The sequence below is a fragment of the Oncorhynchus mykiss genome, chromosome 8 (genome assembly GCF_013265735.2).
Source record: "Oncorhynchus mykiss isolate Arlee chromosome 8, USDA_OmykA_1.1, whole genome shotgun sequence".
NCBI lineage: Eukaryota > Metazoa > Chordata > Actinopteri > Salmoniformes > Salmonidae > Oncorhynchus > Oncorhynchus mykiss.
The window spans coordinates 74,953,857-74,976,113 of NC_048572.1; the positions used below are offsets into that span (position 1 = coordinate 74,953,857).

At 42.4% G+C, this 22,257-nt stretch overlaps 2 protein-coding genes and 1 long non-coding RNA gene across 11 annotated transcripts; 1 reads left to right on the forward strand and 2 right to left on the reverse strand.

The window, feature by feature from the left end:
- Window positions 1-4,333: 4,333 nt before the first annotated feature.
- homeza (homeobox and leucine zipper encoding a) lies at window positions 4,334-10,593 on the forward strand. Of its 6 annotated transcripts, none has more exons than XM_021613819.2 (3): window positions 4,334-4,479; window positions 7,074-7,184; window positions 7,578-10,593. In XM_021613819.2, exon 3 carries the CDS (start codon window positions 7,606-7,608, stop codon window positions 9,685-9,687), a length of 2,082 nt encoding a protein of 693 aa, XP_021469494.2. In that variant the 5' UTR covers window positions 4,334-4,479; window positions 7,074-7,184; window positions 7,578-7,605; the 3' UTR covers window positions 9,688-10,593. The 6 variants fall into 6 exon arrangements, with proteins under 6 accessions (XP_021469494.2, XP_021469492.2, XP_021469493.2 ...); XM_021613817.2 differs by lacking the exon at window positions 4,334-4,479 and adding an exon at window positions 5,383-5,868; XM_021613818.2 differs by lacking the exon at window positions 4,334-4,479 and adding an exon at window positions 5,385-5,568.
- LOC110530610 (RING finger protein 212B) lies at window positions 9,733-16,133 on the reverse strand. 4 transcript variants are annotated; one of them, XM_021613822.2, is made up of 14 exons: window positions 15,988-16,133; window positions 15,513-15,650; window positions 15,347-15,399; window positions 15,131-15,205; window positions 14,875-14,981; window positions 14,718-14,778; window positions 14,560-14,588; window positions 14,411-14,454; window positions 14,227-14,251; window positions 14,011-14,074; window positions 13,813-13,876; window positions 13,524-13,554; window positions 11,814-11,903; window positions 9,733-11,631 (listed from the first exon to the last, which is right to left on the reverse strand). In XM_021613822.2, exons 2-13 carry the CDS (start codon window positions 15,616-15,618, stop codon window positions 11,819-11,821), a joined length of 744 nt encoding a protein of 247 aa, XP_021469497.1. In that variant the 5' UTR covers window positions 15,619-15,650; window positions 15,988-16,133; the 3' UTR covers window positions 9,733-11,631; window positions 11,814-11,818. The 4 variants fall into 4 exon arrangements, with proteins under 4 accessions (XP_021469497.1, XP_021469498.1, XP_036842143.1 ...); XM_021613823.2 differs by having other exon boundaries at window positions 9,733-11,903; window positions 14,411-14,451; XM_036986248.1 differs by having other exon boundaries at window positions 9,733-11,903.
- Window positions 16,134-19,560: 3,427 nt separating this feature from the next.
- On the reverse strand, window positions 19,561-22,025 carry LOC110529138. The gene is made up of 4 exons (XR_002474335.2): window positions 21,963-22,025; window positions 20,977-21,196; window positions 20,712-20,797; window positions 19,561-20,205 (listed from the first exon to the last, which is right to left on the reverse strand). It is a non-coding gene; the product is annotated as an uncharacterized LOC110529138 (long non-coding RNA).
- Window positions 22,026-22,257: the final 232 nt, after the last annotated feature.

The window sequence follows — 22,257 nt, forward strand, 5'->3', positions numbered from 1 at the left end:
GGGGGGGGGGGGGGGGGGGGGGGGGGGGGGGGGGGTTGGGGGAATAAGGGGGGGGGGGGGGGGGTAGGGGGGACATCTTCCCTCTTTCTTTCTACGTGTCCTTGTTTTGTATGTCGTGTTTTGTATTATTTGTTCTGCACCCAGAACTCTGGGTCTTGTTGTTCTTGTATGCTCTTTTATGTTTAGATAAGGATTGTCTATACCTGTCTTGTATACCTATACACCATTCTTGTGTGTGTTTAATACAAATATTTGAAACAGGGAATATGCAACAGTTTAGGCTGCCTGGCTCATTGCGAACTAATTTGCCAGAATTTTACGTAATTATGACATACATTGAAGGTTGTGCAATGTAACAAGAATATTTAGACTTAGGGATGCCACCCGTTAGATAAAATACCGAACGGTTCCGTATTTCACTGAAATAATAAATGTTTTGTTTTCGAAATGATAGTTTCCGGATTCGATCATATTAATGACCAAAGGCTCGTATTTCTGTGTTATTATGTTATAATTAAATCTGATTTGGTAGAGCAGTCTGACTGAGCAGCAGCAGGCCCGTAATCATTCATTCAAACAGCACTTTCGTGCGTTTTGCCAGCAGCTCTTCGCAAGCACAGCGCTGTTTTTGACTTCAAGCCTATCAAGCCTATCGGCTGGTGTAACCAATGTGAAATGGCTAGCTAGTTAGCTGGGTGTGCGCTAATACTGTTTCAAACTTCACTCGCTTTTAGATTTGGAGTAGTTATTCCCCTTGCGCTGCAAGGGCCGCGGCTTTTGTGGAGCGATGGGTAACGATGCTTCGAGTGTGGCTGTTGTTGATGTGTTCCTGGTTCGAGCCCAGGTAGGGGCAAGGAGAGGGATGGAAGCTATACTGTTACACTGGCAATAATATAGTGCCTTTAAGAACATCCAATAGTCAAAAGTATATGAAATACAAATGGTATCGAGAGAAATAGTCCTATAAATACTATATTAGCTACAACCTAAAACCTCTTACCTTGGAATATTGAGGTCTCATGTTAAAAGGAACCACCAACTTTCATATGTTCTCATGTTCTGAGCAAGGAACTTAACCGTTAGCTTTTTTACACAGCACATATTTTACATGGCACACATTTTTACATGGCACATATTACTTTCTTCTCCAACATTTTGTTTTTGCATTATTTAAACCAAATTGAACATGTTTCATTATTTATTTGAGGCTAAATTGATTTTATTGATGTTTTATATTAAGTTAAAATAAGTGTTAATTCAGTATTGTTGTAATTGTCATTATTACATTTCTTTTTTTTAATCGGCCGATTAATCAGTATCGGCTTTTTTGGTCCTCCAATAATCGGTATCGGCGTTGAAAAATCATAATCGGTCGACCTCTAGTACATACCTACACGTACGCAACGGTCACAAGACGCCGGCCTCCTTACTATCCCTAGATTTTCTAAACAAACAGCTGGAGGCAGGGCTTTCTCCAAAAGAGCTCAATTTTTATGGAATGGTCCTACACAAAGACCTTTAAGTCATTATTGAAGACTCATCTCTTCAGTAGGTCCTATGATTGAGTGTCGTCTGGCCCAGGAGTGTGAAAGTGAACGGAAAGGCACTGGAGCAACGAACCGCCCTTGCTGTCTCTGCCTGGCCAGTTCCCCTCTCCACTGGGATTCTCTGCCTCTAACCCTATTACAGGGGATGAGTTACTGGCTTACTGGTGCTCTTCCATGCTGTCCCTGGGAGGGGTGCGTCACTTGAGTGGGTTGAGTCATTGACATGATCTTCCTGTCAGGGTTGGCGCCCCCCCTTGAGATGTGCCGTGGCGGAGATCTTTGTGGGTTATACTCAGCATTGTCTCAGGGTGGTAAGTTGGTGGTTGAAGATATCCCTCTAGTGGTGTGGGGGCTGTGCTTTGGCAAAGTGGGTGGGGTTATATCTTGCCTGTTTGGCCCTGTCTGGGGGTATCATCGGATGGGGCCAGTGTCTCCCGACCACTCCTGTCTCAGCCTCCAGTATTTATGCTGCAGTAGTTTGTGTTGGGGGGCTAGGGCCAGTCTGTTATATCTGAAGTATTTCTCCTGTGTGAATTTAAGTATGCTCTCTCTTTCTTTCTCTCTCTCGGAGGACCTGAGCTCTAGGACCATGCCTCAGGACTACCTGGCCTGATGACTCCTTGCTGTCCCCAGTCCACCTGGCCGTGCTGCTGCTCCAGTTTCAACTGTTCTGCCTGCGGCTATGGAATCCTGACCTGTTCACCGGATGTGCTACCTGTCCCAGACCTGCTGTTTTCAACTCTCTAGAGACAGCAGGAGTGGTAGAGATCCTCTGAATGATCGGCTATGAAAAGCCAACTGACATTTACTCCTGGGGTGCTGACCTGTTGCACCCTCGACATCCAGTGTGATTATTATTATTCGACCCTGCTGGTCACCTATGAACATTTGAACAATCTTGGCCATGTTCTGTTATAATCTCCACCTGGAGATTTCCTAGGTTTCTTCCTAGGTTCTGGCCTTTCTAAGGAGTTTTTCCTTCTACACCTGCATTGCTTGCTGTTTGGGGTTTTAGGCTGGGTTTCTGGACAGCACTTTGAGTTATCAGCTGATGTAAGAAGGGCTTTATAAATAAATATGATTTTGATTTGAATCAGTGGTAGTCCTGTGAGTGAAAACAGCTAGTTGATGAGGTTGAATGAGAATGTTAAGAAACATGCAAGCTAACATGCAGGCCACAAACAGGCAAATAACAGCACAACACAACAGTATCTCGGGAATGCACAACTCGTCGGGCCTTGTCACGGATGGGCTATTGCAGTAGACAACCACACCGGGTTCCCCTCCTATGAGCTAAAAACTAGAAGCGGCGGCTCCAGTGGGCACACGATCACCGACACTGGACAATTGAGTGGAAAAATGTTGCCTGGTCCAACAAATCTAGTTTCTTGTAGCATCATGCTGATAGCAGTCAGGAATTGGCATTCCCTTGTGTCAACGGTACAGGCTGGTGGTGGGTGTATAATGGTGTGAGGAATGATTTCCTGGCACACATTAGGTCCCTTGATACCAATTGAGCAATGTTTCCATGCCCTGAAGAATTCAGGTTGTTCGGGAGGCAAAGGGGGTCTCGACTCAGTGCTGGATGAGTGTACCTAATAAACTGTTCAGTGAGTGTATTTCTGCAGTTAATTATAAAGCCTTAACAAAACAGGCTGTATATCCTTTTGAAGATTTGTTTGTTTTAGATCTGGGCTCTCACCTTAACTGTTTTTTGATTTGCAGATGTTTTTCAAAGTTCAAGTTCTGTTTTGCATTCCGTTTCCAATTTGAAGATAACCTGATGTCGCTGTCAGGAAACGTGTTGACCTGGTTAGGGACTACAAGATGTTGCACGCTGAACTGAAATGTACATAGGCCTATACACGAGTCTCTATCTTACTCTATTTTCAGGTCGGAGTGTGACAGACCACACCTCCTTCAAATTCCTCCTTACCCAGGTCCTATATCTTTCCTGGCTCTCCTAGATGGTACCCGCATTTTTCCGGGTTCCTCAGTTTGTTCTTACCCTCACCATGGACGCTTCTGAGACTCCTCAAACTCGTGACACATGGACTACTGCAGTGGCAGTAATGTACATTACACAGTATTCCTATACATAGAATACTAAATCATTATAATTCTGTGTTCATATTCCTATGGAGGAATACACCATTGTTGTTTATTGAGTATGAGTTTTACCAATTAATAAGCTTGCATGTGATTAACCGTGCCAAACTATTGCCTCAGATTTACAAAAGTTGGGAGATGCTACCACGTCTAAGCACAAAATGACTGAAAAAGCATACTTTATTCAAATGACCATTGTATGAAGAGACATGCCAGCTGTGATTTTTAGCTACACCTAAAACACTAACCAAATGTGAATGTATTTTGTAATACTGATAGCAATAAAAGTATCTACATTCCTATACCACTTAACACTAATATGTTGTGTGTAGCAGGGTAATTGTTATTGCATGAGTTTACTTTGGGCTCTTGTTGTGCACTGTCACGAACTAGCTCGAAGCTCGTAACAAAAGGGAGACAATGTGGAGATAAGGAATAACAAAATATATTAACTAAGGTAACCTAAATGCAATTAGCAATGGTGTGTGTGTAATTGAGTGTTTTGCATGCATAAATGTGAAATCTATGAAGGTGTCTGCATGGAGAGAGGCTCCCCCAATGAATCTGGAAGAGGTCTATTTATCCTGGGACACTCGGGCCCAGGTGTTTCCCGTGTAGCTGACGACCCTCCCAACTCCTCCCACTGGTATCCTAATAAGGAAACAAGAACAAAGAGAGAATATGGCAGACGGAGTGGGAGGGTCGTCACAGCACTTACTTAAACAGTTATTGAAATGTTTTATTAATAGCCTCATCAGAGAGGAATGTGAAGCCAGATGTTTTACTCAGCCCAAAATCTGTACACGAAAAATAAGCCCATGAGGTGAGGAATTTTGGTATTTTTGGGGGGGGAGGAGGAACACTATCATTGAGTGTTGAATTTGGTCAACAAAAATGGAATTGCTAATTTGCTACATGAGACTGATTTGATGAAATAGAAGTTCGGAAATTGTTAGGCTGTTATTAATGTACTGATGTAAGTGAACGCACATTGCATTCCTGCAATTTAGAAAAAAACGACTTTTAATCTGAATTGTGCCAGTTGTCATGGAGATAGTCATCGTGGATATAACCAGAGGTTTACCTTGCGAACGGTTTGTGCTGAACGACATGTTTCTCCAAAACATTATTGAACAGACTTTGAGGTATTTTTGCGCCCGTTTGGTGTGTGTGGTGGGGTGTGGCTTGAAGTAACGTGTTTAAAGGGCAGCAGCCATGCAGACAGCGTTCCACAACCCAACCCCTCACCGTTTTTCAACTGGTTTAGTACAGCAACGTTTCCGTTCAATTGAACGTCCCAGAGCGTAAAAACGTACTGAACGCAGCTCCACTTTAGCATGGACATTGCCATCGAGGGCTTACACATTTTTTTTATGTAGTAAACTAGGTAGGGAGTCCTATGAGTTGGAAGCAATCAGCAAATTAAGACTATATTGGCACAGATACAAAGATGAGTCATCTATCTCTATGGCCTGTTGTTCACACGCGTCTCTGCCCTCTCATTGGCTAGAATGGTCCCACCTGATCTCGATCCCCCCCGTCTGCTTTCGATGACATGCACTTCTATTGTTAGAGTGGTCACTTGACTATCTTGTCAATATAATAGACCATCGTTGGTCTAATGGAATCTGAACGTACTCTTTCTAAACAACTAAGATAACCTTACAAACATGGCGATTGCGATTCCTATAAGTGTGTAATGGAAGAGTTATTTTGCCGACCAGTCCCAATGACCGGCACCTCCCTCCTCCAATCCCTGTCTTTGCATAGAATGGCACACCCTCTTTACCGTCACTCAGGAGATACTGAGGGAGGGGGGGTGCTCTGAGTTCCTGGTCCTCCTAGCCTCGATTTGGCCGGACACGACACACTTTCGGATTTACAGAACAAAAGCAACAACGGACCGAGGGGGGTAGGTACAGTAAGGAAACCATTTCAAACAATTAACAAATCGATTATTCAATTCTAAAGGCGTATCATATCAAGTATCAGTTTTGGGTCTCAACTTGAGACAGCTACAAAGTTCTAGAATTGTTTCCGAAACGAGAACCCGTTTTGAGGTTCGACGGATAAATAAAGCATCAGGGTCAGACAAACGGTATTGTTCCCCCGTTTTGTTCTCCAACTTCAGACATTAACAAAAGAGAATATTTGGATATCTTGTTTTCACTTTACCCAACTCCAGAGTGAAGGGGTGAAGTACACGATTCCGGTAAGTTTTTCTTTTTTGTTATTACTGAAGCGTGTCCGTGTGAGTGCGCTTGTGCAGTCTGACCATTTTAGCTAGTACGCCACAAAGGATCAAGACATCGGAAGGGTAGGCCTATTGTCATGGCCACTACTCCAACCTGTGAGCTGTTTAACATCGTATACTGTCTTGATGAATGATATGAGGCCTGGTTACCGTTAGTCAAGCGACGAATATCTTTCTGTCGTCGGCAATATAAAATGTTAACGGGCTATTAGTTTGCTCGCTCCCTGGTTGGCCCAATCATTTTTGGGATATGAACGAATAACTTCCGAGAACCAGAGTTCCAACAGACCACAGCAGGATACATTTAGTTCGCTAATCACTTAAGTGATTTGGTTCTGGGTTCCGATACTAGATATTCCTGACCGTTACGTAAAGTTGGTCAGCATAACTTGATCTAATTTTTCAAATACTTGACTCCCAGTTTCTTTTCGTGTTAGCTTATGTTTATTATTAAGCAATCGTAGGGTTTCCCATACTCGGTCCTGGGGCCTCCCAGGGGTGTACTGGTTGTTTTTTGCCTTAACACATCTGATGAAATAATCACCTCATCAAGCTTTGATTATTTAAATCAGCTGTGTAGCACTAGGGCAAAAACTAAAACGTGCATCATTGGGAAGACCAAGGGCTGAGTTTGGGAAACCCTGTGCTGTGGTAATCATCATGTGAACTCCTAGCTGGAAGGACACAGGGTGTGCGTCATTGTCACAGTCCTGCACGCTTATTCATTCATCATACACACCTGATTCTGCTAACGAAGTTTCGGTATTGGTCATCAAAGTAAGTTGAATCGGGTGTTACACTGCCAGTCTGGGACATGCACACTGCGGCCCGCCAGGGTAAATAGACCGCTTGAGTATGGGCACTTGGAATAAATCCCAGTTTTGTGTGTTTGTCAGGGGGAAATTACTTTAAATTTACACCTGTTGCGTGTCATAGTTTGCTCTGTGAATTGGCAATGAACTTATGCTTTTGGTCAGATAAGGACAGAGGTTGCACATAAATTCCTTCAAATAGCCGGTCTCAAGTTGGCCTTTTGTATATAGTCAATGCCTCTGTTTCAGATGTTTTTTCCTATATAAATGACAATGTTTTATTTATGTAATCATGTATGAATTGCCTACACATTGAATATGTCAATTGCTCAATCTCTTGTCTTTCCATAGGTGTTTCTGCTGTGCCTCACTGCCTCTGTCAGGGGGGGGTCAAACTTGATTCTGAGGACTGACGACTTGAAGGGAAACAAGGACGACGGAACAAAGCCAGTGCTGGAAAGGGTAAGAGAAGCGCCTGTGGCAGATTTCTCACACCCCACCCTCACAACACAAAAGTCAATCACCACACTTTGGTTCCAAGGGGGAGGGGAGCACAATCTGGACAGAGGGTATACAACCAGTTTCATGGTGAGACTTTGAGAAGGGAGTGTGACTTAGAGGGGGGAGGGGAAACAGCTGTCAGGTCTTTGACTTTGGGAATAGAAAGTCCTCCTCTAGATACTTTCATCTAGACTGTGACTCATATACTGCTCCTTTGACACTTTTTCCCCTAAAGCACATGACACCATTATAGTATCTAGACATTGCCAACCTTCAGTGTGATTTCACTGTTAATGTTATAATCAATTTATAAAGCACACAATGTATTTGATATCTTTATCATATCTCTACCAGACTGGAGTGACGGGCGGTGACATCACCGATGGCAACACAGGTTGACCGTAACAGGAGAATAGGACTGGAGGTAAACATGAAGGAGTCATCCCAGTGTGAGGTCACATGGACAGAGAATGAAGGCAAGCATGCCTCCCTGCATTTCTCCAAGACTTCACACTATCAGATCACCAATGGAAAGAGCAATCTATCCTCTGACCCCAGTGCAACAGACAGTGATGTAAGTGAGGGCAGAGATGGGGGTGTTAGTTTCAGCACCAACCATAACTCTGTGGTGTGCCTGCCTTTGGTCTCTGAGGGCCTGAAGCTAGTATGGACACAGTCAGATCAGACACGTGAGCTTGACACCATCCCAGAGCTGGTCCAGGCATTCAATGTGTTCCCATACCCAACATCTCGTGAGGTGAATGCCTTGGCACGCCTCTGTGCCCTGCCTCTGGACAAAGTCAAGGTCTGGTTCATGGTGCAGAGAATCAAATATGGTATCAGCTGGGCCTCAGAGGAGATTGAGGAGACGCGTCGCAAGTTGGCCGGACCTGAGCGGACTAACGACAATGCAAATGAGAAGGAGATCAAAATTAGGAATGGATGTGGGGCAATATCTGTGGAGGCAGAGGACGATGATCAAATTAATAATGGTCTTCACTCCTATCTGCTTCACCCAAGAAAACGAGCCAGACATGAGACCCCAGAACCCTGCAAACCAGCCGCCACTGTCCAACATTTCAGTTCCTCTCTCCCACCCCCTCAGGATTCATACTACTACCGCCCTCCTGTGGACATGCCAGCAACTACCGCAACTGATGCTTCCCTGAGCCTCTCTGAGACCTCACTTGGCTCTCCACAGCAACAACAACGCGGACGCTACAAAAAGACCAAAGCCCAACTTGCAGTCCTTCGCAGCAGCTTCCTGCGGGAAAACTGGCCCGCAGAGACTGAGCTCCGACGCCTGCAAGAGGAAACCAGCCTGAGCCGCAATGACATCCGCAAGTGGTTCAGCGACAGCCGGTACCAGCTTAGAAATGGGCGTGGACTGCTTGGAACATCCATGGTCTATCCTCAGTTGACCACAGGAGAATCAAAGAACGAGTCTCAGCAACTTCGACCTCTTCCACTCGTAGCACACAGGCCTCGGGATCAAGAAAATGGTGCTGAAATGCAGGGAAGGGCTCAAGAGAAGGGAGCTCGCAGCAACGGGGTAAAAGATTCACACTTCTTCCAAAACTTTCTGTCAAACAGCTTGGAGGCATTTGGGGAGGGAGCAGTGGGAGTGGAGGCAGAGGAGGACGAGGTTGCGGAGGAAGCCTCAGTTCACACTGAAACTGTTAAGGAAGCGAACGAGGTGGTGGTGAAACAAGAAAAGCCTCTACACTTTAGGGGCAGTAAGAACCCAGAGATTAAACAACCACCATCAGCCGTTACCATCTCCACTTCCCCTCTCCCCTCGCATTCTACTACCCCTTCAACTTTGACCGCTAATAAGCGTAGTTCTACTAGCACGGTGCAGAGGTCTGCTCGCTCAGCCAAAGCCTCACTGACAGCCCTGTCTCTCTCCAGTCCTTCCTCATCCTCATCTCCTCTTCTTACACCCGCTGGCCGACCACGGAAGACCAAGGAACAACTGGACATACTAAAGGAGCACTTCTTGCGGTGCCAGTGGCCTAAGAGTGAGGACTACACCCAGCTGGTAGAGCTCACAGGCTTGCCTCGTGCAGACGTCAGCCAGTGGTTTGGGGATACGCGCTATGCTGTTAAAAATGGTCAGCTACGTTGGGTGCAGGGGGTCCGTGAGCAATTCCGAGAGCAATTCCTGGCTGAACTAGCCACACAGCAAAATGGCAGTGGCGGAAACGGTTCCAGTGGAACTCCTCGGGTTACGGGTAGCCGCAAACGAAAGTCTCAAGTGAATGGAGCAACAGCGCCAACATCCACTGCAGATTCCCCGGACATCAATCCGCTGGAGGTTTACCATCGCTCGACAGGGGTTCTTCATGAGAAAGACCTAGATGCCCTTTGCAAAAAGTCACGAATGAGCTACCAGCAGGTGCGGGACTGGTTTGCATCTCAGGAGAGCAAGGCATTTGACCCAGAGGCCAATGTTACTGATTGAGATGAGGAACTTGTGGAATGGTAGGGGTTGGAAAATAGCAGTGTCTTTTTTTTTTTTTTTTTTTGAGGACAAGACTGATCATGTTTTTTCATAAATTTGACAAACTTTTCATATTGAATTACTTCGCTTTAATGTGAGCAGGTGTGACTCTTAAATGCTTAGTATCAGCACAGATTTTGCGACTGTGCTGAATTATTGCTGCATTCTCTTTTTTTCCCCCATAAGTTTGGACTTTAAATCCTGATGGTGCTGCCTACTGTAGACAGGACAGTACATAGTACACTGGTTCAATCCCCCCCCCCCCCCCCCCACCCACCTCTTTTGTTTGTGCTATATCATTTGTAGTCCAGTATTGTAGCAACATATTAACTGGATAAAAAGTATGTATTGGTTGGAGCGCCTTAGGTACTGTAGTTTAGTTCTGTATTTTACAGAAGTGAAACTGCACTGGGAAAACCTAAACATATCATTTATGAGACTTAGGGTAAAGACACTGATTAATCACTTAATGTAGAAATCATTCCTTTACAACCTACATGTCCTTTTTACAACAACAAACTGGACATCCACACGTAATACTTCTGAATAGACAGGTTGCACTTGAATTTTTGAGCCCTAACATTTTAGCTGTGATAATGTTTATTAAATGCATTCCTTTTCATAAAAATTGAATTCCTATTAAAATTGTTATGCAGTTTGCACTGACCTGCAATGTTTTAAAGTGAAGTTCAATATCCACAAAGACTACAAGTTCAAACCATATTTTGGATAAACTGAAGAACTGCACTCTTTGGTCCGGTATAATCCTGTATTTTTCACTCTGCTCACCTGTCTCAATTTCTGTTTACTTGTGAAGGGCTGCAATACAGGCTTATTTTTATCGTTGGGTTTTTAGTTGATTTCACCTAGTCCATGCCCCAGATTAGTGGGGACAGTATTCTTCCTATATTGAGCATTTGTGTGAGGTGATTGAGGGGCAAAAGAAGTCACTGGAATTGTGTAATCCAACCAAATTCAGTTCAGCAGAGAAGGGATTGAAGCATAATAGATTGTCTTAGTCCACTTTAATCCAAAGCAATAAATAGTGTTTTGTGCAGGCCATTTTCTATGCCTCTGAGAGGAAAATTACTTGTTACAGTCATCCAGGTATACCAGTAAAAGTATTTTAATCAACATTAAGCAACGTTTTCTACAGTGTAAATGTTTTTTCTATTAGCTATGAGAACATTACAAAGGAAGTACAAGAATGCTGAAGGAGAAATGTTTGTCTGAACACTATTCTCAGTTGCCAATCCCTTTAATTGTAGTTGTAAACAGTTTTTCAATGTTCTACTTAACTGGACACATGGCACTCATTTCAAAAGTCAGATTCTCCAGTACTTTTGTATCTTTTATATCTAGTAGTTGTGAAAGTAACACTCCAAAGACAAAAGTGGTCCCTGAAAATTGCGTACTACGTCACATATGTGCACCACCTCATTGCTCTCTACTGTTTCCACTGAGTTGTTGGGCCCGTCCTGCAACCTCATTGGATAATGCTGGGCAGGCCTCTTGCTAGCTTCCACTCAACTAAAATTGTTAAGGGGCTGGCCCACGTGGGTTGTAATGTAGGGGAAATGGTGCTGCACAGTTTCAAGAAAAGTATTTTCAAACTAGGGATTTTGTGGCTAATTAAAGACAGTAATTCTGCTCATAGATTATGCATATATGAACTACACTTTGACACATCCCAAAGCGGGAGGTTTAAAAATACATATATATATATATATATACTTTATTTGCCAAAGTACCGGAGCATGTCTTTTTAATGTTGTATTATGTTCAATTTAACATTTGCACAACTGCATCACTGGAAACAAGTAAAAAAATATATATATAAAAAAAACTGTGTGTTAACTGCTTCCCTGCACTTTCTGAGATCGGTTTTCAGCTGTTCATCAGATTCTGCAGAAAAAAAAGTAAGAACTATGCCAAAATGCTTAAGGACACGTACTGAAATCAAAGTTGGGTCTTTGCCATTTCAACTCCAGTCACTTTAGGAGCTACTTAATTTAAAACCTAAATTCAACTGGATCTCAATTTTGTCACTGGAATTGAAATTAAGTCAGTATGAAACAATAACCTACCAGTTTTACTGGCCATTTCTGAAAGGCCTTGGGGAGTGCAGTGATGACCCAGTCAAGAACTGGAAAATGTTTGGAGTCAGATTCTCAGACCTGAGAATTGGGGAGAGAGGTTTGCTCATTTAGCTTTACACTAAACTACTTTGACGACACAGTCCCAGGAACGATACTTTTGTAGTGTAAAGAGACAGATCTAGATTCAACTCTCTCTTTGAGAGATGTCTCCCACACAACTCTTCTGCAAAGGATTCAGGTAGGGCAGTTGTGCTTCATAGATCTGAGGAGGTGAGGACAATCCTCCATTCGCCTATTAATTATAATGAACAAAAATATTCCAACATGCAACAATTTCAAAGATTTTACTGAGTTACAGTTAATGTAAGGAAATCAGTCAATTTTAAATAAATTCATTAGGCCTTAATCTATGGATTTCACATGACTCGGAATACTGATATGCATCTGTTGGTCACAGATACTTAAAAAATAAATAAAAAAAGGTAGGTGCATGGATCAGAAAACAATGGGCCTCAGGATGTTGCGGGACAGTTACCCGGGATTCATCCGCAAAGAGCACATTTTTCCAGCGTGCCAGTAGCGATCAAAAGTGAGTTTTGTTCACTGAAGTCAATTTCAACGCCAAACTGCAGTCAGGTCGACACGCTGGTGAGGACAACGAGCACCCAGATGAGCTTCCCAAGACGGTTTCTGACAGTTTGTGTAGAAGTTCTTCTGTTGTGCAAACCCAGTTTCATCAGCTGTTCGGGTGGCTGGTTTCAGACGATCCAGCAGGTGAAGAAGCCGGATGTGGAGGTCCTTGGCTGGAGTGGTTACACGTGGTCTGTGGTTGTAATGCCAGTTGGAAGTACTGTCAAATTCTCTAAAACGACGACGGAGGCAGCTTATGGTAGAGAAATGTTCATTCAATTATCTGGCAACAGCTCTGGTAGAAAATCCTGCAGTCAGCATGGCAAAACTTCAGACGTCTGTGGCATTATGTGACAAAACTGCACATTTTAGAATGGCCTTTTTTTTGTCCCTGGCACAAGGTCCACCTGTTTAATGATCATGCTGTTTTACCAGCTTCTTGATATGCCACACCTGTCAGGTGGGTGGATTATCTTAGCAAAGGAGAAATGCTCACTAACAGGGATGTAAACAAATTTGAGAGAAAAGCTTTTTGTGCGTATGAAAATTTCTTTACATGTTGCTTTTATATTTTTGTTCAGTGTAATTGACACTCAACCAATTATCAGTTTCTGGACGACTTTTGTCCAAATGAGAATCTCCCACACTACATGTACCTGTAAGAATTACCTTAATACCAGTAGATAGCATTTTTGCTGTTAGCCAAATTGCTAATTAAAGGCTTAAAATATTAACACATTTGTGAATCATTGAATTAACCAAGAGTGCAACATTATGGTTTAGATGAGAAGCTCCTGTATAGTTTGATGTGCGTTCCTTATTTTGTTTGTCTATATACTATGGTATTTACGGTACGCTAATAGGTGCACACACATGCATGAAGCAGGAACGTGGCTCTGGTCACAGAACATCCAAAGGAGGAAGTAAGGATAGTGAAAACAGAAAAGTAGCAAATCTGATGTTGAAGAGCGATCTTACTACAACATTACTAATGTAAATCCACCCTTACCACTACTTCCAACGATGCACCATGGAAATGGAAATCAACTGATATTCATCAATTCTTACCGGGTGGGAGTGCTAATAATGGTGGGAGTCCCTATGAGAAGAGATTAAAAAAAATAAACATTTCAGTCCCACCATTAGACAGTTTGATGTTCAAAGTGATTTACAGAAAAATTGTTGTTGCTTGAATGAACTACCATGGTATGCTAAGACAATTCTATGCCAATCTGTAACCATCTGTTTGTGGATTGTTGATATATTTCTGTGACATCTTTCAAAAATGTTTGGCATGAAAATGTGCCAATGATTATTTTTTTCATGACATTAAGTTAATCTGTTGTGTGCCACTCACTGAAGCCACCACGCTCGTGCAGAGAGCCATGGCTGGAGATTGATGTGGCAGAACCAGGCGGAGTCTGAGAGCGGGAGCAAGAGAGAAACAGAGACCATAAGAAAAGACACTTACTGGAGGAGGGTTTCTCAGTCTGCTACAGTTAAGACAGCGAAGGGACATGAAAACTGCTTTAGCAAAGAAGGAATGAAAACTCACTGCGAGGGTGAGCCTAGGGTTTCTATCTCTGAATCTCTCCTGGGTTTCAGCAAAGCCTTGGTGGCTGAAACAGTTATTGACAGGTGAAAATATCTCTGAATTTAATAAATTGAGAGAATATAGGACATTGTGTTTGAAAGACTGCTGTTAGACAGTCAGTGTGATGTGTGTATGCATACATGCTTGTCTGTGCAACCACATTCATATATCTCCTACCTAACAGGACGTGAGCGAGGGGTGACTGTAAGTGTAAAGACAGATAAGGAAAGTTACACACCATTGCTCATCTGAGGTTTAAAATGGATTGGAATTTCTCCTATTGGGGATTCATTTAAATTGTATAGTCTTGCTAAGATCTCTGAAATGCCTCTGACCACAATCCATCAACATTCATCTTTACCTGGGGAGGTAACAGCCACTGGGAGAGACATCCTTTGGGCACTGCTAGGGGAAACAGATCAGTTGTCAGTAAACACTTTGAACTAATGAGATAATGACAACATATTGAAAATATATTTCTCAGATGTGATAAATATTTGAGACTTATACCCATTTGTTTGAAATTGTCCAGGTGATGCCTGTGAAAAAAAGAGGAAAGTCTAAAATGAGTATTGTGACAGCAATAGCGTACTTGATTAATCAAAGTCAAAAGACAGTCTTTACTAATGCTCAAAGACATTCGATGCTAAACACACTGAAAATCATACCCTCCTCTGAGAGAGAGGTTTCTTCAACTCGGCATTCTCTCTTTTCAGCTCTAAAACTTGCCTGCATAAAGGTTATGCGAGAGAAAGAAATGTCACTAATTGACTGAAGTAATACAGAAGAATAATAGTAACATACTATCAGTTGTTGTTACTGAACCTGTAACACTGATCTGTGACATCCTTCAGTCTCCTCTCCAGCTCCATAGATTTGTTTTTGAAGTAGACAATGACCCTTTCCTTCTGCCTTCGCTGGAATAGAGCAATCTGACAGGCAGATATATCATTGTTCAAATAGGTATTGCGCTGGTAGGCCCATAATAAACATTTGTGTTTAACTTTCATTTTTACACTGCTTTTACGCCGCAACTTTTATATCAAATACACCTAACACAAAATGTAAAACAGAGTTGAACCTGTGCTATGTGCTCCAGACGAGACTGAATGAGCTTAACAGGGTCTTTGAAGAACACCTGCTCCTGAGGCTTCATCTTCCAATATAGGAAGAGTAATGTAGGGAAAAGAAAGTGTTATAAGTATGTAGAGATGAGGGACACTTGATTTACTGGGTAGGCTACATGTTGCTGTTGATGAATCAGTGACAGTCATTGAATTGAACAAATTAAACCAACCTGGTCTGAGATGGCCAGGTAATTGCAGCTTGCTCCACACACAGTGCAATGTTCTGAGGGGGAAAAAAGGCAACATTTCGAGACAACACAACAGTATGAAATAAGAACAGATCTGGGACCATAGGATGGGTGTGGGCGGGGGACAGGGAAATGACAACAGTCATACTTTTATTAGGGTTGATGCAGCCTTCACAGCAGATGTGACCACAGCTGGAGACAGCAAAGTTTTGCCCCTCTCTTCGGAAGCAGCTGTTACAGTGGAACCAGTCCATCCTAATGCCTTGTTCTTGACTATCTCTTGAATCTTGACACAAAACCGTGGAGAGAAAGGTTAGAATTCAGGATGACTGGTTCCATCATGATAACGTTAACTAGTTATGTTCACGCATTTTAACCAGGTTTATTGTCTCAAGTTTGCGTATCAATTGGACTTTTGTGTCGCTAGCAAACTAGCCAGCTAGCTAACATTAGATATGATCAATGACTGGTTTGAAACCTAGTCTGACTAGCCAGTAATGCTAGCTTAGCAGCTAACGTTACCTAGCAAACCAGCTAGCTAGCATAAGGTTGTAAAGTGATGCAGGGCAGAGAAAACACGTCAGACACACTCAAATATGACTCATTTCAATGTTGTTGACTACCTTAGTTTTGAAATGTTGACCATCAACCGAAGCTGAGGAGCTGAAAAGTCTGCTTTATTTTATATTTTTACTGTAGCTACTAGTCCTGTTCTCTTGCACTGCAGGTTGTTGGTACCGTTGAATGCGCGCGCGCGCGTCGTTGATTGGTCGAGTCCTCCATAGCGCGCTAAATTAATAGACGTTTGGATGGTTGCCCAATTTCATCCCTTCACATGATACGGTAACCGTGCAGAGAGAAATCCCAGTGAACAAAATGTCCTGGACTCCCGCTAAAATAGGTCTTTGATGATAACTATATAGTTTATAAAATATTAAAAGTGTATTCCATTGTCAATATTGTATGACAAGACTGAGCAAAAACAGGTGCGCAATATATGTACTTGTCACAACAGTATCAATACCCTGGTCATTGTTTGCTCAATTTCACCTTGAATTTCCAAAATATCCAAGTTTAACCAGGAAAAATGACTAAACTAAGAACAGTGGCTAATCATTAATCCTGTTGTTAGTCTTTCACATTGTGTAGGCCTGCACAGCGCATTGGTAAAGTATTTTAGCCTTATTCTAAAATGGATTCAATAGTTTTTTTCCCTCGTCAATCTGCACACAATACCCCATAATGACAAAGCAAAAACAGGTTTTTAGAAAATGTTGCAAATGTATACTTTTTTTTTTTAAAGTACAAATTACATTTACATAAGTATTCAGACCATTTACTCAGTACTTTGTTGAAGCACCTTTGGCAGCGATTACACCCTCAAGTTTTTTGGGGTATGACACTAATCTTGGCACACTTGTATTTGGGGAGTTTCTCCCATTCTTCTCTGCAGATCCTCTCAAACTCTGTCAGGTTGGATGGGGAGCATATTTTCAGACCTATTTTCAGGTCTCTCCAGAGATGTTAAATCGAGTTCAAGTCCGGGCTTTGTCTGGGCCACTCAAGGACATTCAGAGACTTGTCCCGAAGCCACTCTTGTGTTGTGTTGTCTTGGCTGTGTGCTTAGGGTCGTTGTCCTGTTGGAAGGTGAACCTTCATCCTAATCTGAGGTGCTGAGCGCTCTGGAGCAGGTTTACGTCAAGGATCTCTCTGTACTTTGCTCCATTCATCTTTCCCTCAATCCTGCCTAGTCTCCCAGTCCCTGCCGCTGAAAAACATCCCCACAGCATGATGCTGCCACCACCATGCTCCACCTTAGGGATGGTATTGGCCAGGTGATGAGCGGTGCCTGGTTTCCTCCAGATGTGACGCTTGGCATTCAGGGCAAAGAGTCCAATCTTGGTTTCATCAGACCAGATAATCTTGTTTTCTCTTGGTCTGAGAGTCATTTAGGTGCCTTTTGGCAAACTAGAAGCACGCTGTCATGTGCCTTTTACTGAGGATTGGCTTTCGTCTGGCCAGTCTACCATAAAGGCCTGATTGGTGGAGTGCTGCATAGATGGTTGTCCTTCTGGAAGGTTCTCCCATCTCCACAGAGGAACTATGGGGCTCTGTTAGAGTGACCATCAGTTTCTTGATCACCTCCCTGACCAAGGCCCTTCTCCCCCGATTGCTCAGTTTGGCCAGCTGTAGGAAGGGTCTTAGTGGTTCCAAACTTCTTCCATTTCAGAATGATGGAGGCCACTTTGTTCTTAGGGACCTTCAATTATGCAGACATTTTTTGCTAGCCTTCCCCAGATCTGTGCCTCGACACAATCCTGTCTCTGAGCTCTACGGAGAATTCCTTTGAAAAAGTGAAGGGGTCTGAATACTTTCCAAATACACTGTATAAAGGAATGCTATGACTCAAAAGGTTTTAAGTGAGGAGGTTAGGCAGCGGTGGAAAAAGTACCCAATTGTCCTACTTGAGTAAAAGTAAAGATACCTTAATAGAAAATGACTCAAGTAAAATTGAAAGTCACCTGGTAAAATACTACTTGAGTAAAAGTATACAAGTATTTGGTTTTAAAATATACTTGAGTATCAAAGTACATTTAATTGCAACAATATACTTAAGTATCAAAAGTAAAAGTATATATCATTTCAAATTACTATATTATGCAATCCAAATGGCACAAGTTTATTTTACTGATAGTCAAGGGCACACACCAACACTCAGACATGATTTACAAATTAAGCATTTGTGTTTAGTGAGTCCACCAGATCAGAGGCAGTAGGAATGACCAGGGATGTTTTCTTCAAAAAAGTATGTGAATTGGAAAATGTTCCTGTCCTGTTAAGCTTTCAAAATGTAACGGGTATTTTCCTTAGTAATGTAGTGAAGTAAAAGAAGTCAAAAATATAAATAGTAAAGTACAGACACCCTGGAAAACTACTTAAGTAGTACTTTAAAGTATTTTTACTGAAGTACTTTACACCACTGAGGTTAGGTATAGGCCTACTATAGTATGGAGACCACCGTAGTTCTGTTGGTACTGTGCTGCTGTCTGTCAGTGGCAGACAAAGTTAATGATATCTGAGTGAATGAGCTGAGACAGATGAGAGATGTTGGTAGAGCAAATCGTTGAACTGAAATACACCAAGATGGAACTTGCTGAAGTGGAAGTCAGCCTGAAAACCAGGTGGCAGACCTGATCAGACAGAATGAAGGTAGGGGATCTCACAGCTGCTGAGCTACGTGCCTACACACTGCATTACAACTAAATAGCCTTTGTGTGATATTGATTGGTTTTGCTTGCGTGTTTAAGCACAAGATGTTGAACTGAAAGCCATTGAGGCCAGACTACAGGCAAGTGAACACCTAGCGGAAGAACTGGAGAGCAAATGAAGGTGAAATATTTTGTGGATAATAGGCAGAATCTCCAGCACACCCAAAACAGATTAGTGAAGGTGCAGGAGGCAAAATGCATAACGCCTCAGAACACTTCCTAAATTAATTTTAATAGTAGCTAAACTTTCAGGTAGTAAACCATCAGAACAATAGTGGGAAAAGGCATATTTTGTTTCTTCCATTGTTGCGCTATTGCTCTTTTTGAAAGCATGGGTTCCTTATACAAATCATTTTTTTCTAGTATTTCATCTAGTATTTGCAGTGGAAATATTCATCTATTATTTGCAGTGGAAATATTCATCTAGTATTTGCAGTGGAAATATTCATCTAGTATTTGCAGTGGAAATATTCATCTAGTATTTGCAGTGGAAATATTCATCTAGTATTTGCAGTGGAAATATTCATCTAGTATTTGCAGTGGAAATATTCATCTAGTATTTGCAGTGGAAATATTCATCTAGTATTTGCAGTGGAAATATTCATCTAGTATTTGCAGTGGAAATATTCATCTAGTATTTGTATTTCTGATTCTGCGAGTGGATTTTTTGGGTACTTCAGATTACCACATGTCATATTATTATATTATCATATTATTTCTGTCCCACTGTAGAGATATGCTCTGCAGAGCAACTGACTGAAAGCTCAGCTACTATTAAAATAAACATTAATCTGACTGAAAGTGAGACTTGTTTTTCAAAATAGTGTAATGGAGTGACTTGGCGCCGGCTTCCCGTGACTGGTTAGTTATCTGTAACAAATACCTCAGTTCATAAAAGGTTGCCTTTTCTGCTAGGTCAATATAGGCCCCGCCAATCAGGACATCACCTTGACCTACAGAAACAGCTTAAATACTGCAGCGCTTACAGACTCATCCGCATATTTTTACCATTGTAATAACCAAGACTACAGCACTCAATTATTTCACAAATACAGGCATTTTCAGACAGTGAAGGTACTGCAGAGTCAATAGCAGCGGTTATGAAGCACATATCTAGGCTGTCGTAGAAACAGTATCTATGAATATCAAAACGCTGGCGACTACAGACAATGCAGTGGTGCTACAACTGGAGAGAGAATTACGTGAGCCTTGAAACAAGTCATCTGGTTTGAGATCATGAAGACAAGTCTATCACAGTCCATGGATTTCTGATCTCCTTTTAAGCATAGTTGAACTATACAATTGCCTAAGCGCGCTTGGTTTAATAAAAGGCCTCAAACCATTTACTTGCATCACATCGGCACAATGACCTGCTTGTAAAATAGAGTTGAAACTCATGGCACAGTCAAGTCTAATGTGCTTGACCTTGGGTTCTTGTTAGATAACAAGTGAGAATAAAACCAAGAAAAAGCGACACATTATTTCAAATCACGTCAACCATTCCAGAGTCAGGACATGCACGATAGATGGCTGCCCATCTCCCAGGAAACCCAGCTGTACTCAGGGTCACACCTGAAACACACACAAGTACAGTTCAGCTAACATGTCAATGAAACAGAATATACAAAAATGAACTTTGACATGATCATTTGGGGTGTAACAAAACCAGGTTCACGTCACAGGCCAGTATTTTGAGTTGACCTAAACATTTAAAAAAAAAAAAAGAGTTTAAAGCATTGAAAAGGGTGGCTGGACATGCCTTCCCCCCCCCCCCCCCCCCCCCCCCCCGACATCCCATTCTAGTGCCCTGGGACGATAAGTAAGTTAATCTTTCTGCACCCCACTCAAGTCATGTAAAACCTGATGTTTACTCCCCTTCTGGGACTTGCAGCTGAAGTCACAGCAGCTACAGAGGTTACTGTGGGAGGGGTCATCAAGGAGGTCCAAACTGATTTTTAAAAATTAAGTCAAGATTTGAATGGCACCGTTTCTCTCCAAATTAGATACTTTGGGCAAGTTGAGGTCCCTCCTTTCAGTAAAAGTAGTTCAATTGAATAGGCGTATACAATATTTTTTACCCATGCCCTTGCACATAATGGCAGGCCTTCCTGCTGGTATCAAGGCCGCTGGGGTTCCAGGCCAAAAGTTTGCAGTGTATATAGACCTGATAAGAGATTAGGGATCAGTGCTCATATTCATCAGTGTCAAAATGTAAGTCACATAAGTTTACCACTTCAACGGTGAACTTGAAGGCTTGCAGAGAGACAGATTTCAGAAATGTTTTGTCTTGGTTCAAATTGAATTTGAAGTCTTGCTATCCACCAGACATGTCAAATGGTTTACCATCAATCAGGAATGGTTCGCCACATGAATCCACATCGCACAAAAGCACTAGTCACATCCTGCTGTAAAACCAAATTGTAAAAACTCCTTGGCGAAGAGGTACACGGAGCCCACCGAATGCAGCTCTGGTGTTGCGGTCGCCACACTCAGCAGCAAGGGCTGATGGTCCTTCTGCTCCACTGTTGCCAAGATGTGGATGAAGGCACCAAGGAGGTATTCCCTAGACAGATATGATCCAGAGAAGTCATCTGCAGGATACACATATGGGCAGTCTTGCATCTGTCAACATCAAGCTTACTAGTAGTCTCAAAAACCTATCCGTCAAATCCCATGTGGTAGACCACATCTCCTTCACCATTTGTATGAAACAGCACTAGGTCAAGTATGGGAGGTGCTCAATCTACACTACAAAGGAAATATATTAAACATGTAGCTGACCGTGCAAGTTCAGGGTTGGAATAGTTCTCCAGCATTAGCATACATGATACAACAGAACAATTATTATATTCCTTAGGGGTACACTAACAGCCACATCTCACCTGTCATAGACAAACAACTGGGTAAGACTGAAAGTCAGAGTTCAGGTGAGCGTTGAGAGTAGACATAGGTGAGCTCATTCAAGTACATCAGTGTGTCCCCAGTAGTGAGGAAGGAGAGAGTTAAACAACCCTAAATCTTACCAAATACACATGGGTAAATTTGTTAAAGCCTACCATCCTCCTGAAGGTAGTCATTTAGTGCCACATGGAACATATCCCTCCAGTGTCTCTGCTGGGGAGGCTAACAACTTCCCAGACAGGAGTGAGGGATCGATCTGTGACCTGGCTGCCCTGCATCTCAGAGTGACTGAATCAGGGCTACTGCCATATTTGGTAGGATAATGGTTAAAAATATTTTTTACAAACTAACATCTGCTGCTTTCTGTTCTAGTACAGTTAGCATTAGAAATGCAACAGGCCTGCATGAAAGACAATGATACAAATTACCTTCTTGTGCCACAATGGCAGAAGCAGCCATGCATAGGAGAGCCACACTGTGGCAAAATAAAGCCATCATGATTGAACACCAAGGTTCAGTTGGGATGCCTATAATAATTGTCAGCAAGCAATCACGTTAACCACTGCCATCTGTGTGTTTTGCAATATTAAAAACCTCCAGCTGCAGGCAATCAATCACTGATCTGGAAATCATTAGTATGAACTCATTCCAGTCTTGCAATTAATTATCAGATGCTGTGTTTGTAACCAAGTGGGAGTTATTAATTTATCAGTTGTGAAGTCG

Coding starts and splice junctions, on each gene's coding strand:
- homeza (XM_021613819.2), top strand. CDS start 7,606: ATGGCAACACAGGTTGACCGTAACAGGAGAATAGGACTGGAGGTAAAC.
- LOC110530610 (XM_021613822.2), bottom strand. CDS start 15,618: ATGGACTGGTTCCACTGTAACAGCTGCTTCCGAAGAGAGGGGCAAAAC. Junction 15,206..15,346: donor ACCTGGCCATCTCAGACCAG/GTTGGTTTAATT, acceptor CTATATTGGAAG/ATGAAGCCTCAGGAGCAGGT. Junction 14,252..14,410: donor AGTGGCTGTTACCTCCCCAG/GTAAAGATGAAT, acceptor TTACACTTACAG/TCACCCCTCGCTCACGTCCT.